Here is an 18,680-nt window from a genome sequence, read left to right as displayed (position 1 = left end):
TTTAATGCATGTCTTTTTAAAGATTAAGTAAATGCATCGTCATTCTTTCCCCCCAGGGTGTTGTAATTATTTGGGTGGTGACGAGCATTACTTCAGGGTCCACCCATTATTTCTTAAACTAGATTCTTTGGGAAAAATGTGGAAAGTGAAAGCTTGGTGTTCCTTAACCGAGTGATAAGATAGTTTTTGCCACTTTGCTAAGATCACTGTTCTATCTAGCTATAAAGCTGTGGCATTCATTTAACCCACATCTAGAGAACTCTCTCAATGGTTTGTGAGCGCTCCCGGGCTGGTTTTGACTCAGCTACCAATGGCCTGGCAGAAAAAAAGTAGTGGATGAGGTCATAGAGAGCTTTCAGGGAATAAATGAAGGCCCAGGTGACACCACTTCTGTCACTGCTGGTCCCTGACAAGCTTGTGTCACATAAGGAAGGAAGGAAGGAAGGAAGGAAGGAAGGAAGGAAGGAAGGAAGGAAGGAAGGGCCAAGTTTTTTTACCAACTATGGGAAGAAACACATTTGATGGTTTTGAAACACTCTGCCTTGTGAGATGTTTAAACTCCAGGATGTTTTTGAGAAATGGCCCCATCTAGGCCAGGCTAACTTGGAACTTCAAAACCCAGGCCAGCCTTGAACCCAAAACCTCTTGTTTCACCTCCCAAGATTACAGGCATGAGTCACTAGGCTATGACGTAAACTCCAGAATGCTTACTGTTAGATTTCAACAAGCACCTATAAAGAAACCCTTTCCTGTAGTTTCTGCAACAGGAAAACACAGTGCCTGGCTAAGTAAACATGAATCAGAGGAAAACACTGTTGTTAAAAACCAGTTTGCTCTTTAAAGCTCACACTAACCAATATGGAACTACAAGAAAACTTTAGGAATGGCTATCAGTATAAGGTGTGATAAACACTCCCACAGCTGGTCTACTATTGAAGGCTGAATTTCCGGTGAGGGATTTTAGCAGTCAGGTAAAGCAACTGTGGTAATAGGGAATTCAGGGTAGGACTCCCCTAACCAGACCCAGATACACAAAGGGAAACACTTTGAAACTTTCTACATGAGGACCTGTGGCAACTTAACCTCTGCTTCCTCCCACCCCGCCTCCGGGGGTGGGGGTTTGTAGGAGACGCACTGTGGTACATGGCTCTTGACTCTGGATATCACAGGGACCTTCATAAACCGGCTCGCACACAGTGACAAACCAAAATTAAATAATTCTAATTCCTAATGCTGTCCTCAAGAGATGTCCAGCTTGTTCTGCATTTCTCTCTCTCTCTTTTCTTTTCTTTCTTTTTTTTTATGCTCCGGTGTGATTTCCAAGGTGTGGATCACTTTGCTTGTCATTGGCTACTCTTCACACCACGAAATAAATCTCTTAAGCTCTACCACTTATTCCTGAATTTTATTTTATAGCAGGACTAAAATCATCCTAAAGTCGAATTCAGGTGGTATCCTTGGTACATAATTAGAATCAGGGCTAAGAAGGCGATTCCTCACCCAGACAAGGTCTGAAAAACCTCAGCCAAGTTCCCTAGACCTCTGGGTGTTGTTTGAGACAGGGTTATGGCAGGCGGATCTCCAGCTCCCTTCCTGTTAGCCTACACTTGTTTTCTTGGATCCTATCCTATTTTCCGTTTTGACACCACGGTGAGACCTAGGAGACAACACAGTCGGTCACTGGCTCCCACCCTCCCATCTGACATCTTCCAGCTGAAGTCACATAGGTCCTGGGTGTTTGTTTCTCAGCTCCCACTGACTCAGGAATTCCACCGCGCCCACCCCTAGCTTTGCAAACACTCAGCAATCCGAAGTTGGGAGTGTGGGTAGCTTTCTGCTATAGCAGAGTGCTGACCCAGAGTCCTGGGGAGCAAAGCTCCGTTCTTTGGAAGGCACTCCTCCAAATCCCCAGTCCCGCCCAACTTAAGTCACAGCAGGTCCACCCTACAGCTGGGTCCCCAGGGTGACGCTGAAGGCCGGGGCCCGCGCTCTTCAAGGAGGGAACGCCCTCTGCACGCGGGCTGCCCCACCCTGGGTGACGAGAGCCCCGCCCCGCCCCTCCGCAGCCATTCAATTAACCCTGGCTCAAAACAGCTCCAGCCGCAGCCGGGCACCGTCTCTTCTACCTGGGGCTATGATCCGCACGCGGGCGCCGGGGACTCGGGCACCGCCGCCGCCGCCGCTGCTGCTGTCGCTGTCGCTGCTGCTGCTGCTGCTGTCCCCGACTGTAAGCGGTGAGTACCAGAGGGGCGCGAGTTGCGACGGCGGACTGGCTGCTCGCCAGGAGGGCGCATGCTCAGCAGGCATTGTTCCCCGTAACGGGGACTCCGCTGCCAGGTGCCGGTTGCCTGCAGGAGGGATGGGTGTGGAGTGCTGGGCACCTGGGGCTGTGACTGAAGCCCCCACCCCCCGCGATCGGAGACCGTGGGGACAGCAAAAGGGATGGTCGAGTGCGAATCTCCAACCCTGCTCCTGGCTGTTCTATTCTTAAGGTGGAGGCTAGATGGCTGAACACCTGCTGCGGGTGAGAGTCCAGTGCGAGCAGCGAGCGACCAGCGCCACTGGCTAGGGTGTCTTATCTCGCGCCTCACTGCAGTGTCGGCGTGGATATTGAGTAGATTCTGAACGACGCTAGAGGAGGAGGAATCCATTTACTCCCTACTTCGTTTTTGTCTTGTGTTCACGAGAGCCCTGGCATTGCAAGCTCCTGTAGGGCAGATTTCAGCCCCCGGGAGGAAGTTGAGAGCCATTGCTATTTCTCTTATTCCAGGTCTGGGGAAAGAAAGTTACTTGCCAGCTTCTGTTTTACACCTGCTCTTATCTTCCTAGGAGACTGCGGCCCACCTCCAGACATTCCTAATGCCACGCCAAACTCGGGTAAACACACCAAGTTTGCCCACCAAAGCCAAGTGACATATTCGTGTAATAAGGGCTTCAAACAAATTCCAGACAAGCCAAACACAGTGGTCTGCCTTGAAAATGACCAATGGTCTAACTACGAAACTTTCTGTAATAGTAAGTTCTTCATTTGTTTGTTTGTTTGTTTTTTTTTTTTGAAAAGTTTTGGGAATGTGTATCTCGTTGAGGTTATTTTTACACCTCTTTAGAGTGACTGGTAATTGATACTTTTCTAGCATTATTAAACCCCAGAGTATACATGTTGGCAGTTTACACTCGGGCTAATTGAAGGCTGTACTTCCTATGGCAAGTCCTGCTTCTTCATTAAGAGTTTCTTTCTATTGTACAGGCTAATAGACAAAATAAATGATAGGTGCTGTTTAGGGAGTAAATTATATGCGAATATATTTGGCAATTACCCTGAGACACACACCCAGGTGATCTGTCTTCTTCAACTTTATTTTGTTAAGTAATGGATACAATTCTTGGGAGACATTTTAAGGTCTTACTTCAAAAAAAAAATACGTTGTACATATAGCCCTACGTTATGTTTAAGATACAGGTTTTAGGGGGCTGGGGATTTAGCTCAGTGGTAGAGCGCTTACCTAGGAAGCGCAAGGCCCTGGGTTCGGTCCCCAGCTCCGAAAAAAAGAACCAAAAAAAAAAAAAAAAAAAAAAAAAAGAGATACAGGTTTTAGGTGATACTGGCATATCATCTGAACGTAATACTAGAATGCGTGTCTACCCACCAGGGTTCTGTAGTGTAACCCATTGCTTTGTTCTTTTATTAAAAACCTCTATAGCATGTTACTCTATTAACTACTGTTGGCAGTTAGAACACATTAGTTAGAGAGGAAAGCTCTCAAGGCTAAGGCGTTACTGCCTGCTATATAGACTTTATAAACATTGTACCCCATGGCTATGCTAATTTTCTTTAAAAAATAATTAACATTAGTTTACTGTATGTTGCTCAGTCTGGCCTCAACTCCTGGGATCAAAATCCTCCTGCCTCAACCTTTCAAGTAGTTGGAGTTATAAGCCATGATATTTACACCTGCTCTTTTTTTTTCTTTTCTTTTCTTTTTTTTTGAAAACTGTTATCAAAATTTCTGTTAGAAATTACTATTTCTAACAAAAATACAAAGTATAGTATGAGAAACACAGGAGCTGGCAACATACACACTATTTTATGTGACTGTATGTGCTATACCCTCAAGATTTTCATATACTGTGGTTGCTACCCCCAGCCGCAGTGGAAGCATGTTAGCGAGGAATTACATTACATTCGGATGGCTGTGATGTTGCTAGGCAACAGGAATATTTCAGCTCCCATCGCACACCTGCAGGAACCACATTTGTCTTACCTGTCCCATCATGGATCAGACTATTGTTAAACAGTGAATGGCTGACGAGGCGAAAGATCAAAGCGAGACTTGCTTGCTGCCTTTGAAGGACCTGAATCGGGGGACTGTAGTAAATCCAGAAGAGGCGCTCAAAATTGAACCAGGCTTGACATTTGTATTTTCAACCCCCCCCCCCCACAAGCCAAAAAAAAAAGGACAAAAACAAAAACCCCATAAGCTCCCACCACAAGTTTTGAAGAGTTTGTATTACTTCATCTAATCCTTCAAGCAGCCCCCTCAGTTATGTTAGTGGGGGCCCGTCTCTCAATTTAAAGAGTTAAAGAAATCTTCTACCAGAAGATGAATCATGACGGCAAGACCTCTTGCGCCAAAGAGCCAGGCTTCACGCTTGGACTGCTGAGCTGATAAGCCGCCATTTCTCGCTGTGCTCCTTGCCACTAGCACACTTACCCAGATGTTTATGCTTGTTCACTTTGTGTACACAGCTCATCTGACCCTTGCAACCAGGGGCTCTGTGAGGCTAAAGGAGTCAGTGTGTGTAAAACATTTACAAATTCTGTTATTAACACGTGTATGTGAAAACGTCCCAGACACCTAGTAATTGGAAAATGAAGGTCTGCATGTGATTACACTCGGTGGATTACAAATACCACAGCGATATTTACTTAAAAATGAATATATGAAGACTCGGAGATCCGTACAAAACAGACAAGTGGTTGACGGAAAAGGGGGTGGTTTGACTACCAGCTATTAGATTACACGGATTATAAAATATGTTTACGTTTCTCTTTTTCCGCCATCACCTTAATTCTTTTTAGAAACCTGTAGTGCTCCACTGAGACTGAATTATGCATCCCTCAAAAAGGAGTATCGTAACATGAATTTTTTCCCAATTGGCACCACTGTGGAATTTGAGTGTCGGCCAGGATTTCAAAAAGTAACTTCACGCACAGGAAAATCAACTTGCCTTGAGGAATTAGTATGGTCTCCAGTTGTTGAATTTTGTAAAAGTGAGTACGATTCGAAGAAGTAATTCCAGTCATCTGTATATGGGAAAATTTCATATCTTCCATTTGTGATGAAAAAAATATTTGTATAATGTTTCTTTAAAGAGTTATGAGTGGTATTTTAATTAGACAAATACATACGTAATAGGAGTACTTACTGTCAGAGTTCCTGTTTACCAAATGTAGGGTTACCTAAAACCATGACGTACTCCAGGTACCTTGCCTTTTTCAAGCAGCAAGACATGAATGTAAAATTAAAGAAATGTGAAGGTCGGAAATATCAGTGGCTCAGGGGATGAATTTGTGTATATGTGCCTGATATTTAGTGGTTTTCCCTGCTGTTCCAAAGATATAATTAGCAAGTTAGAAATCATGTAAATCAAAGTATGCAGTATTTTGTGATGAATTTCTATCTGTTGCCTGTTTTTCACCCTGCATGCATGACTGTGCCTGCATGTGCATCGTGTTGGGAGTGTTATAGGACAACCCTAGGTGCCAGACCATAGGTGCCTTCGGTCTGGAACGTCACCTCATAGAGCATACTAACTGTCTTTGTCCTGCCTCCCGATACTGCTGTCACTGGGAGTAGAAGTGTGTGCCACTGTGCCCAGTCTGGTGACTCAAATTCTGTTTTGCACACCTGCAGTAAGCAAGCGTTTTATTAAATGAGGGACATCTCCCCAGGTCCTTACTATGACTTGTGTGTTTGTGTTTCCGTGTGTGCGTGCACTTGTAGACCTGTGCTTAGGAAGGCCGAGGAACAGCCTTGGGTAACCTTCTTCAGGCCGTTTACCTTCCATTTGGATCTTTGGATGGCATCTATCATTGCCCTGGGGCTTCCCGAGGAGGCTCCACTGGCTGGCCTGTGAGCCCTGCCCAGCTCTGGGATGAGAAGTGCTTGCCACCATGCTTAACCTTTTCCTGTGGCTCCTGGGGGTCAAAGTCAGGCCCTTGCCTTTACATGGAAAGCACTTTACCAGCCCAGCTTTCTCTCCCTCTCCCTTTCCCGTCTGTCTTTTTTTCTAAGCAAAAATAAGAATGATGTGTTTCATCATCGTAATTTCATATGTCCACATCACTCGGGTCTCTCTCATTCTCCTCCCCACTGTCCTACCTGTTACATTCCTGCTAATCCTGGTCCTGGGTCCTCTTTCTTTCTGCTCTCATGTTACACATAGACCGTTATGTCCCTCTCCCCTAAAGACCTCTTTCTTCTCCATTCACTTTCAGCGTAATGTAAGTACATCTGCATATGCATATCTGATTCATATAATTACTGTCATAATCATTTTAACATTCAGTGCAGTTAGAGGGTGCTATTTATTTATTTATTTGTTTTTTTATTTATTTAGAAAGAGCATGCCCTAATCCTAGAGAACTGAAAAATGGTCACATCAACATACCAACTGACATATTATTCGGATCAGAAATAATCTTCTCATGCGACAAAGGGTAAGTTTCATCACTCTAAGACTCTATATTTAATTAACGAACAAAAAGAAATCGGGAGTTCCGTGAACATTAATAGATTTGTGGCCTGTCGTCACAGGTTGGTGGCTTCTAAAACAGTTCCTCATGTTGAGAGTGGGGTTCTTTGAGCAACGCACAGTGGTGCACATGTGTGTAAATGTTAAATGAAAGCTATTTTCTATACGCTACCGGAGGAAAAAAAAACCTCTAAAATACATAAATACCTCTCCCCAAAGAACCTTTGTCATGAGCCCATTGTGGTAATGTGTTACAAGCAAACTTAGTAGTTATAAGTAAACTTGGTAATGTAGACCAGGGAAAGGTGTTTATACTTCTAATTTCTCTAGATATTAGATTCCAATTATATGCAAATCTAAATGTGATTAGTGTAGAGACCACTGAAATATGTTGATGGTACAAAAATAACAATCCTCGAAGTTAGAAATCAAACTAATTTTCAACTGACTTAAATATTAATTTGCATCTCAGTTTTACTATATGCAAATAAACTGTTACATCATGGGCTAAAAAGAAAGTCTAGTGTGGAAATGCCATCCTAGCAGCAAGTTCTTAGGGCTCTACTTTCTTCATGTAGGAGAAGGAAGTTCTTTAAGTGTCATCAGCGACATTTCCTTTCTATGTTCTGAGTTCAGTCTCCACCCTTCGCCCCTTATGACAGAAATAGTCAGCACTGGGAGGCTCTAGTGGATTTACAAGGGCCCAGGGGTTGGGAAGGAGTAGGCAGAGAACCAGGGGGGTATTAGAAAACGGGGACAGGGTGGGGAGGGGATTTGGGTTTGATCAAAACACTTTATAGATATGCAGAAAGTTCTCAAAAAACGTTTCCCTACAAACCAAGGGAAACAAGGTGCTCTTTTTTTTTTTTTTTTCTTTTTTCTTTTTTTCGGAGCTGGGGACCGAACCCAGGGCCTCTACCACTGAGCTAAATCCCCAACCCCGGTGCTCTTCTTTTAGAACTTAGAGTGAAAGATTTCATTACATGATTTTAGACTGTTTTTGTGTTGTGTGTGCATTTTCAATGCTGCAAGCTGAAAGAAGCATGTTGCAAGTCTGAAGTCTTGCCGGTTCGATATCCTATCTGTGAACTAAAAGTTTTTTTCTTTTTTAATTTCCATCTAGATGCTTTATCAAAACTGTCATTTTTTTTTTTTCATCTCCATCTTCTGGTAGAGTAAATCTTTTTAAAAGGAAGTTCTGGAGAATTTAAAAGATAAGGCTTCTGCTGTGAATATAACGGCCTTCCTTCCCATCTCCATTAGGTACAAGCTGGTCGGTGTAACTTCTACATTCTGTTCTATTACGGGGAATGCTGTGGACTGGGATGACGTATTTCCAGTGTGCACAAGTAGGTTTCCTTTTTAAAGTCCTCCAGCTGTGGGGCCACAGGATCAACAAAATCAATGACCTCTCACTTAACAACTATCCACTTCTGTATTTGTGGTACCCCCACTTTCACCGTGTCTCTACTAGTGACAAACTTCTTAATTTATCAGTTGTGGCAGAACTCTTAAAACTTTGGCTCTAAGCAGTAATATTCCAAACTATAGCATAATTTAAGTAAGAATTAAGAATCAAGTATATTTATACTTGGTCATTTTTCTGTCTGACCATTGCTTCTAATAATCAGAGAAGCAGATTTCCCAATGTTATGGAAGGAACTATTCCTCAGGGTCTGAATGATTTCTTCTGTGTGCTAAACCTAACCAGAAAGCATTTAATACAGGTCTCTTACTGAAAATTGGTTCTTTCTCTAAGAGCCAGTGTGTTAGTTAGCAGTTGAGATAATAACCTAGAAGGTTTAAAGGTATTCTGTGTTTTTAACATCCGAGAAATTGCACGATAAAGAAACCATTCTCATGCTTGAGAATCTCAGCTTGTAAAGAGAAAAATATGGTGAAAAATACTATGATAAATAGATGTATCTAGCCAAAAGCATGATATACTAGAGTCATGTTTCCTTTACAAACAGAGAGGAGAAAAACACATGCAGTTTATTTATTTGAGTCCTGGGCATAATCGATTCCTGGTCCTTGTGTATACTAAGGCCACTATGTCTTACTAAGTCCCAGACATTTTAAAGTGTAGACCTTATTTCTTCTGTTGATATTTAACTTACAACTTCCTCAAATGGCTCCTAAAACCCTAATGTCAAAATTAATGGTAAGTCCATTGTGTGTGTGTGTGTGTGTGTGTGTGTGTCACTATGAAGAGTTGAAGAGTCTGTACTTTGTGGACCGACACTCTGGTAGCCGATGTGTGGGTGGAATCTGTTGATAACAAACAACAGGAACCCTGCTGTCAAGGAACCCACTTCTGTCACGCCCATCATGGGCCCTTTCTGCTAGGCCTTCCATTTCTGTTTTCTTCTCAGGACCATTTGAAAGGTTTTATCATTTCTACTCACTGCCAAGATTCTTTTCCCACTTGTAGTCAAAGTTCTTGTGAAGACACTGAAAGATGAAGCCAAAGGGGGGCAGGGGCTGGAATGCAGTTACTTGGCTCAGGCAACCTGGCCTAAAGCCTAGGTAGGCAGTCGCAGTGTGAAGCCAGCAGATGCCCTTTGGCTCATAGCATAGTCCCTACCCCAAACCCCCAGGAACGTATCCTAGTGCAGAAGTGTTTGCACAAAGCCCAGACTTCCTGTTTGGGCTGCACTCTAAGCCACAGTCCTGGTTTCTTGGTTCCTTTGTGCTCTTTATCACGAACACACACCTTTGTCTTCTTGACTCCTAGTCACCTATCTATCAGCAGCTGCTAAGATCCGCCTTCCTCAAGAAAGTCCCTTAAACCTCAGCCGTCCAGGTTATCAACTGTTCCTGTAAATCCCCACTGGGAGAGTAGTATTTTTGATTTCCCCCATTAACCTACTTTTCATTTCGTTTTGTTTTGAAACCACCAAAACAAAAAGTGGAAAGTGAATTCTTTTTTCCCCCCCAATTTAATATTTTTATAAATTATTTGGGAATTTCATGCAATTGCTTCCTGATCACACTCATTTCCCATTCTTCCCACATCCACCCTTGCACTCCCTCCCTGCAAAAAACAAAACAAAACAAAACAAAAAACCAAAAGACAAAACACCCACCAAGTCCAGTGTGTTTCCATATACCCACTAGAGCATGGTCAAAGTCTCGGTGGCCAGCCCCTTGAAGAAAACTGAGTCCTCAGAAGTGTAGCTCTCCACAGTTGATAGACAGTGAGTATGCAGCCCTGGTGTGAGTGCACTGGTCTCTAGCATGGCAGAGGAGAAGGACCGAGTAGGAATGAGGAGCATATTTAATAATGGTCTTTATTTACACACTGTCTTTGTTAGGGTTTTACTACTGTGAACAGATACCTTGACCAAGGTAATTCTTATAAGGACAGTATTTAATTGGGGCTGGTTTACAGGTTCAGAGGTTCAGTCCATTACCATCAAGGTAGGAACATGGCAGCACCCAGGCAGGCCTGGTGCAGGAGGAGCTGAGAGTTCTACATCTCCATCTGAAGGCTCCTAGGAGAAGACTGACTTTCAGGCAGCTAGGATGAGGGTATTAAAACCCACATTCACAGTGACACACCTACTCCAGCAAGGCCACACCTACTCCAACAGTGACACAACTTCTAATAGTGCTACTCCCTGGGCTAAAACCATCACGCACACCAACACAGGGTGGTTCTTGACCTCTGAATTAGGCCTCACTGTCGGGAGGACTCACTTTGGCCTATCTTTCTGTTACGTTGTTACTAGTTTTTAGTTTTAGCTGACTGATGCTAACTGCTTATTTTTAATCAACACTTCTCTACTATGACACCTTCCCAGAACCGTCTTTGTTTTAACTTCTCATGTCTTGTTGTTGTTATTTTTTTAAACATTTATTTATTTTATATATGTGAGTACATTGTCGCTGTCCTCAAACACACCAGAAGAGGGCATCGGAATACATTACAGATGTTTGTAAGCCACCATGTGGTTGCTGGGAAATGAACTCAGGACCTCTGGAAGAACAGTCAGAGCTTTTAACCTCTCAGCCATCTCTCCAGCCCATTATTATTATTATTATTATTATTACTACTACTACTACTACTACTACTATTACTACTACTACTACTAGTAGTAGTTCCACATACTTTTTAGCCTAAAAAAAATCTGTGACCTGTCTTTCCCTGTGTCCATAGTTTATTATTCTTTTTTTTTTAAAGATTTATTTATTTATTATATATAAGTACACTGTAGCTGTCCTCAGACACACCAGAAGAGGGCATCAGATCTCCTTACAGGTGGTTGTGAGCCACCATGTGGTTGCTGGGAATTGAACTCATGACCTCTGGAGGAGCAGTCAGTGCTCTTAACCGCTGAGCCATTTCTCCAGCCCCATAGTTTACTATTCTTGATCTGTAGTATTGCACTCAGGTCTACCCCTAACATTTTTAAGGTCAAAGTTTGACTATAAATAGTAACCCCTGGTCCAAAAACTAATGTCCCCTTTCCCATACCACTGTGAGCATCCTTTGACACATCATATGGAGCACTACCTATACATTCAAGCCATGTCCACCATGGTGCTTAATGCTGACCTCACCGTCCTTTGGATTCGAAGTGTGTACTACCAACAGTGACTGCCCTGAAGAATATGGTCCATCAGGCATGGGAACACTTGATGCTGGAGTGTGTCCTATAATGGAGGAAGGGGTGGTAGGGCATGGTGTCATTGAACATACACACTTGGCCTAATAGATACTTCAGTTGGTTCAAGAAACTCACCATAGGGACAGTATGTACCCTTTAAAAGTGAGGTCTGTGTTAGGAACCTCTGTTGGCAGAATTCCTGCGTGATAGAGAATTCTTTTTTCCTTGTACCTCATTACTATTTCATTCATAGCCTTCCCAGGCTGATGCTTCAGAAACCCAGATGTGACATATCTTTTCCTTCTTCAAGCTTATCAGTATGACTGAACACTTAGAGCTCTAAACTCCTAATTGGCGTTCAAGGCTAACACTGTCTCCTTGCTTTTCTACACTTAGCCTTTGCCTTCCTATATAGCATTCTACACATGCAAACTGCCTGCACGTTGCCATGTTCTTTATGGCATGTTAATTTCCTTTAGCGTTTTCTTTTTTGTTGATCGGGATGTTCACTCTACAGCACAAGGGTGTATAGCGTGTAGTTTTGTCCGCACCATTTGTGTTCCTGGCTGGTCGAAGGCACATACCTACCCAAGAGCTCTCTTGGATCCATGGACAAGACACACATGCATTAGCTCAATGGTTGGGTACTTCTGAGCCTCCCACAGCTAGTGTGCCCTTCCCTCCAGTACTCCCTTCCAAATCTACCTTTAATTTTGCTCTTTGGTTACCTTCTGTGAGGCTCATTGGTCTTGTTGCCCAAGATGCTTTCAGGCTGCCCTTCTGAGGGCCAGTTTCCTTTTCTGCCTACATTTTGGAAGATCTTCTCTGTAGCATCGAGTCTGTCCCCCCACCCCCCAAAATCTCGATTCTCCTCTTCTTCTCTCCTAGCCTGTGGAAACCTGGACATCCCACCTCTTTCTTTCCGATCAGCCATTGGCCACTGGCATCTTTATTGATAGATCAAAAACCAGTTAGGGACAAGTACCTTCAGTGTCAGTAACACAGATTCTTGATCAAAGAAAGCATCAGAACTACTCCCCTACACAAGGGGTTCTCAAAACTTGTGGCAACAATCATTGTATCCTGTTTTAGCCTTCTAAATTCTGGGATTTCAGTGATGAGCCACCAGGCCTAGCTCTCTTACGATCTCTGTCTCTCTCTTTCTGTCTCTCTCCCTCTCGCTCTTTCTCTTCCTTTGTGTAAGTATGCATGTATGAAGTTACAGATGTGTGTATGTGATACACATGGATGACCTAAGGAGTTGCTAACGTTGGAATTTGGAGACAGTGTATAAAGTGACCTGTGTCTGCTTGATTTGAGTAAGCTGGCTATCTGTAAGCCCTGGGGATCTGTTTGTCTCTTCCCATCTTTCCCAGGTGCACACAACCAAGCCCAACTTTTTAATATGTGTTCTGGGGAATGCCTATACAGCAAGTACTTCTCTGACCAAGCGGTCATCCAGCCCCGGTCTCCTGGTTTTTAATACCTCTACACTGCTTGGTCTATAGCTGAATTGGCCTAGAAGTTCCTTCAACTCCTTCTTTGTTTCACTGTATTCTCCCCATCAAGAATCATGGCCCTTAGTCCTTCAGGAGAGTTTGCTATCCTGGTCGACGTCTGTCCTCTCTCTTTCCATATGTGTGCTTCAGTGGTAGCCTTCACATTGCGTTTGGACTGGACAAGTGGGTTGTTCTTGCTTAGTTTAAAACATATCATGGATTTGGCAGTATTCTTTGCCTGCGAATGTACATTTGAGCTTCGTTTAATTTGATGTGCATGTGTCATTCTGTTGTTTCCTTGATTAGCTTAATGGTGCTAAAGAACAGGCAACCCACTGATGGTGCTATTAGGGTAACTGTCAGAAAGAGGTCTCTTTACGGCATACGCATTGTAACACGGCTTGGACTTTATTTATATTTTTAATTCAGCTGATAGTAAGTTCTGTTCTGTGCTTCAGTGAGTCAGTTCTCCTACAACACCTGACCCTGGAGGCGAAAATGGACACCTTGTGCCATGCCCCACAGGTTGAAAACCACTGTAATACATACTGTCCATTTTTCAGAAAGGCTGAACTCAGAAAAATGATTGATTTTAATTATCTTAAAAATTCTAAACCTGTCTTCGTGTTACAAAAACACAATGTCAGTTTTTCTTCATTAAAAATAAAATACTTTGATTCTTTTTAAGCAATTTTTTGTCCAGACCCACCAAAAATCAATAATGGAAGAATTCGAGAGGAAAGCGACTCCTACGCATATAGACAGTCGGTGACCTATTCCTGTGACCAAGGCTTCATTCTGGTTGGAAATTCTTCCGTTCATTGTACTCTGAACGGTGAAGTAGGAGAATGGAGTAGTGCACCACCCAAGTGCATAGGTAATCTGTTATACTCTTTGTGTACACATGTTCTCATCTCGTATGTATTCCTGCATCCTGAACTGTTTGGATGGCTTTCAAGACAAGTAAAATCATGGGTTATTTAACTCACAGTCAAATGAAAAAAATTTCCTGGCAAAAAGTAGCAATGTAAACTGGGTAGTTGAGGTGCATGCCTTTGATCCCAGCACTCAGGAGTCAGAGGAAGGTGGATCTCTGAGTTCAAGGCCAGTGTGGTCTACAGAGTGAGTTCCGGGAGAACTAAGGAAACAAGCACAAGGAAACCCTTTCTCCACAAACAAGCAAGCAAGATAGCAACGTGTCTTTCCTCAAAATGAATATCAAAATTCAGCACCATGCACTCTCTGAGACCAACCTGTAACTCATTAACGTTGCTGACACCCTGGGTAGGCTCTTAGGGGGTTGGGCGAGGTGTTGTCCCATTTTCGGTATTCTTCTCGCCGTCTGTAGTGGAGCTCCACCACCTAGAGCATAGAGTCCATCACTTAGCTGGGTGGTGCCTCACCACCCAGCAGCTGAGACCAGAAGCTAAGTCACCTTACCCACTAAGCCCAGGAAGGCTAGGAATGCATAGAAGGTTCTGGCAGAGCAGTGGGATAGCTACAGGGAGTTGGAGTGAAGCCCCAGGATTGGCTTGTTGTCCTAGGACCTGAGTGCTGCCCTCTTTCCTTCTCACACTGTCTAAAGCGGCCCTGAGCCAGAACCTGAGTGCAAACACTGCTTGGCGCTCACTCGTGTATAGAAAACCGAATTACTTTGGATGTGCCCAAGGCCCTGTGCAGAGGCAGGCTGTGCTTTATTGAATAATCAATGCCCTTAGACACGTGACTGTAGAGTTTGCTCTGGATGGCCACCTGATTCTGGCCCCTTGTTTAATAGATTAATATTAGTGACAAAATGGACAGAAAGAAAAAAAAACAGATTGATCTACAGTCATGGTTGGAGAATTCATCATATCTATTCCCGGAGCTAAAAGATAAAAGAAAAGGGGGCCGGAGAGATGGCTCAGCGGTTAAGAGCACTGACTGCTCTTCCAGGGGTTCAGAGTTCAATTCCCAGCAACCACATGGTGGCTCACAACCATCTGAAATGAGATCCGATGCCCTCTTCTGGGGTGTCTGAACAAGTAAATAGATCCTAAAAAAATAAAAAATAAAAAAAACAAAGAAAAGAAAGAAAACTTATTATGATTAGAAGAAAGTGAGCACGAGTGGTTAGGGTTAAGCAGATTTGCACAGGAGAACTGAACCTGGCATGATATGTGGTCCTTTTCAAGTCACATGAACCAGAAGTGATCATCTGCAGCCCTTCAACCTCAGTGCTCTTTCCGCTCGGCCTTCTTCCTGACCACTGTGGGATTTAGAGTAGGCATCAGTAACAAAGGGGAAATTTAAACTCAGTGGGAGTATACAAACTTTTTGGACTTAAAACGATAATTTAGTGGAATAAAGAACAATTTTTATGTCCTTAAAATGAGTAGCATCTATCGAGACATCACTATTTCTAGTCACGCCCTCGAGGCTTGCCTGCATGGCAGGTAAGTTACCTGCAATATAGACCTTCTTTTTTTAAAGCAGGATAAACTACATAAACCATCTGAACACTTAGAACATAGTTTCTGGTGGGTGGAGCAGGGCATCATTAGTGGATTTGACCTGTTACTGCTTCAGGGACAGACCAGGTGGAAAGTGTCTTACCTAAACCATTTTCCACAATGGTGCCAAGCAATCTGCACTTGGATTTTTTTTTGTTAGTATATTAAAATTGGCACACACTTATATAACTTTAGGGGGGGTAATACGATGTTTCAGAAAGAGTATATGAAGTGTAATGACCTCATTAGCCTATTCTGTTTGTATCCTTGGTTTTGGATGAAGACATACCTTAGAAGGGTCCAAGAGTTGATGAAGTTCAACCCTACTCAGGGCTACCTGAAAGGGATTAGTAAAAGCACACCAAAGGAAACCAGTAAGGAATAAGCCTAGAGCTTCACGAGCTCATCCTGAGGACAAGGGACAAAGTAGCTGCCGTTGTCTTTGTATAAAAACATTCTTTGGCGTGAGTGGAAGAGACAGTTTTTAAAGAGAAAATTGAGAGCTATGTCACATACTAGAATATTGTTCTAACTTTTCTCTTTGCATGGAAAAAAAACATTAATGCAAAAGTATTGTAAATAATGAATTGTTATATTAGTCTAATCGACAGTAGTCACATACGGATATGATGTAGCTTCTTTCATTATATATCTGTATAAAATCTAGGATCCACTAATGAGGGGAAACATGCAATTTTCATCCTTCAGAGATTGATCGATTTTACTTAGTATGGTGATTTTCAGTTGTCTCATGAGAAGCGAAACTGGGGGGAATAGATGGGAATAAAGGGTGAGACGGGGGAGAAGCTGGTGAATCTTGTCAAGACACGTGGTATATTTATAAGACGTATCTTTATGAAGCTCATTGCTGTGTACAGTTAATATGCACGAATAAAGAAAAGATGCAGCAGATTCGGGGCATAATAAGGGCTGGATTTCTAAAAGTCCTATCTAGGTGTTTAGCCATTGAACAAGTAATGGCTAGGGAAACTTTATGTGGTCAGCAAGATTTAGCTAACTTTTAACTTAACACTGATTTTTTTTTTCTTTTTATAGAGAGACACAAGGTCCCAACTAAGACCCCACCAGAAGTTGATATTCCAAGTACAATGCCTCATGAATCCACCTTAATTAATTTTCCAAGTACAAGAGCCCCACTGTCTCATAAACCCACTACAGTTAAAGTTCCAGGTACAAGAGTCAAACCAACGTCTCACAAGCCCACTGAAGTTAAAGTTCCAGGTACAAGAGTCCCACCAACGTCTCAGAAACACACCACAGTTAATGTTCCAAGTACAAGAGTCCCAGCAACGTCTCAGAAACCCAGCATGGTTCATGTTTCAGATACAAGAGTCTCACCAAAACCTCAAAAACCTACCAAAGCAAATAACCCATCTACAGAGATCCCACCAACACCTCAGAAAGCCAACACAGCAGATGTCCCATCTACAGAGAGCCCACCAACACCTCAGAAAGCCAACACAGCAGTTGTCCCAGCTACAGAGATCCCACCAGCACCTCAGAAAACCAACACAGCAGTTGCCCCAGCTACAGAGATCCCACCAACACCCCAGAAAACCAACACAGCAGATGTCCCATCTACAGAGAGCCCACCAACACCTCAGAAAGCCAACACAGCAGATGTCCCAGCTACAGAGATCCCACCAGCACTTCAGAAAGCCAACACAGCAGTTGTCCCAGCTACAGAGACCCTACCAACACCTCAGAAAGCCAACACAGCAATTGTCCCAGCTACAGAGACCCCACCAGCACCTCAGAAAACCAACACAGCAGTTGCCCCATCTACAGAGATCCCACCAACACCTCAGAAAGCCAACACAGCAGATGTCCCAGCTACAGAAATCCCACCAACACCTCAGAACGCCAACACAGCAGATGTCCCATCTACAGAGATCCCACCAACACCTCAGAAAAGCAACACAGCAGATGTCCCAGCTACAGAAATCCCACCAACACCTCAGAAAGCCAACACAGCAGATGTCCCAGCTACAGAAATCCCACCAACACCTCAGAACGCCAACACAGCAGATGTCCCATCTACAGAGATCCCACCAACACCTCAGAAAACCAACACAGCAAAAGTTTCAGCCATAAAACCAGCAACAGCTCAGATGTCCCTCATATCAACTACTGTGTTTGCACAAACCCCACCAATAACCCAACATCCCACCACAGTTAATTCTTCTGCTGTACAAACTGCACAAACAACTCGAGGATTTGCCACAGCAAAACCTTCATTGACACAGAATCCGCCAGCAACACAAAGGCCCACCATTTCACACTTCTCAATGACCAAGGGTCTCCATACTGTTACACAAATATTTACTTCTGCTCATATTACAGCAACACAGCATGTACCTGTTTCCAAGACAACGGTACGTCATCCAACGAGAACATCTAAAGACAGAGGAGAGTCTAATTCAGGTCAGTGGATTTTGTCCAATGTGATGATGGAAACGTAACTTAAGGGGGCGGGTTATGTTCTGTGGAGGCATGGGAAAGGGGGTGCCTTAGCGGCTAAGGCTGAGACATCCCTTCCCACTGAGGGACCAGCCACATGACAATATAGTATAGAATAGAGTTTATTTAGGGCATGGGGAGGGGCATTAAGAGGGTAGTAGGGTGGAGAAGGGTGGGGGGGGCGTAGAGGGGGAGAGAGAGAGAGAGAGAGAGAGAGAGAGAGAGAGAGAGAGAGAGAGAGAGAGAAAGAAATTGAAGAGTAGAGGCCGACCATGGGCACATGGAGAGAAGGGGGGAAGGGAATGGAGAGGGAAGAGGATAAAATCAAGAGGGAAAGAGGAAGCAATAGAACAAGAGAGAACAAGAGAGCAAGAGAGAGAGGAGGAGGCGGGGAATCAGCCCCTTTTACTGTGTCAGGCATACCTGGCTGTTGCCAGGGAACCGTGGGGGTGTAGCTGACAGGACCCAATAGTCTCCGGCTGTGCCATAAATCTGCTCTGAGTCCCACTGCACAATAAGACAAAGATGTTGATAGTCTGAGTTTCGTTAGAATCGGTGGGAAGGGACTTCCGTTTTCGATAGCTTTTGTTTTGGGCTTTTTAACTTGTTTTTGAGATAAATCATTATTAGCCCAGGCAGGTCTTGAACTCTTGACACCCAGTTTTCCCAGTGCTAGGATTACAGGCCTGTGCCTCCATACTTGGTTTCATAGTTTTCGATCATAGATTATATTGTCATTTGTTTTCTATTTAAGCTTCTAAAACTTGTCTCTTGACTTCAAGTTGTCTCACTAAGTGCATGTAATATTTGGGTTGGTGTTTTAGATCTGTCATGGCTCA

At 43.5% G+C, this 18,680-nt stretch overlaps 1 protein-coding gene across 12 annotated transcripts in view; it reads left to right on the top strand.

The window, feature by feature from the left end:
* Window positions 1–1,263: 1,263 nt before the first annotated feature.
* Cd55 (CD55 molecule (Cromer blood group)) overlaps window positions 1,264–18,680 on the top strand; it is a 29,340-nt gene continuing 11,923 nt past the window's right edge. For 4 of the 12 annotated variants that reach the window (XM_063272578.1, XM_039091062.2, XM_006249719.5 and 1 more), the window contains exons 1-8: window positions 1,980–2,234; window positions 2,830–3,015; window positions 5,081–5,272; window positions 6,622–6,721; window positions 8,020–8,105; window positions 13,557–13,745; window positions 16,417–16,551; window positions 17,725–17,805. In XM_063272578.1, coding sequence (XP_063128648.1) covers window positions 2,135–2,234; window positions 2,830–3,015; window positions 5,081–5,272; window positions 6,622–6,721; window positions 8,020–8,105; window positions 13,557–13,745; window positions 16,417–16,551; window positions 17,725–17,805 — 1,069 coding nt within the window. In that variant the 5' untranslated portion in view covers window positions 1,980–2,134. Of the gene's footprint in view, window positions 2,235–2,341; window positions 2,525–2,829; window positions 3,016–5,080; window positions 5,273–6,621; window positions 6,722–8,019; window positions 8,106–13,556; window positions 13,746–16,416; window positions 16,603–16,687; window positions 16,698–16,908; window positions 17,028–17,367; window positions 17,462–17,713; window positions 17,806–18,680 lie in introns of those variants that run through there. The other 8 variants (XM_063272577.1, XM_017598923.3, XM_063272576.1 and 5 more) reach the window with 6 other exon arrangements.

The sequence above is a fragment of the Rattus norvegicus genome, chromosome 13 (assembly GCF_036323735.1).
Source record: "Rattus norvegicus strain BN/NHsdMcwi chromosome 13, GRCr8, whole genome shotgun sequence".
NCBI classification, from domain to species: Eukaryota; Metazoa; Chordata; class Mammalia; order Rodentia; family Muridae; genus Rattus; species Rattus norvegicus.
The sequence above is the reverse complement of the archived record's forward strand: the minus strand, read 5'-3'. Positions and strand labels throughout refer to the sequence as shown.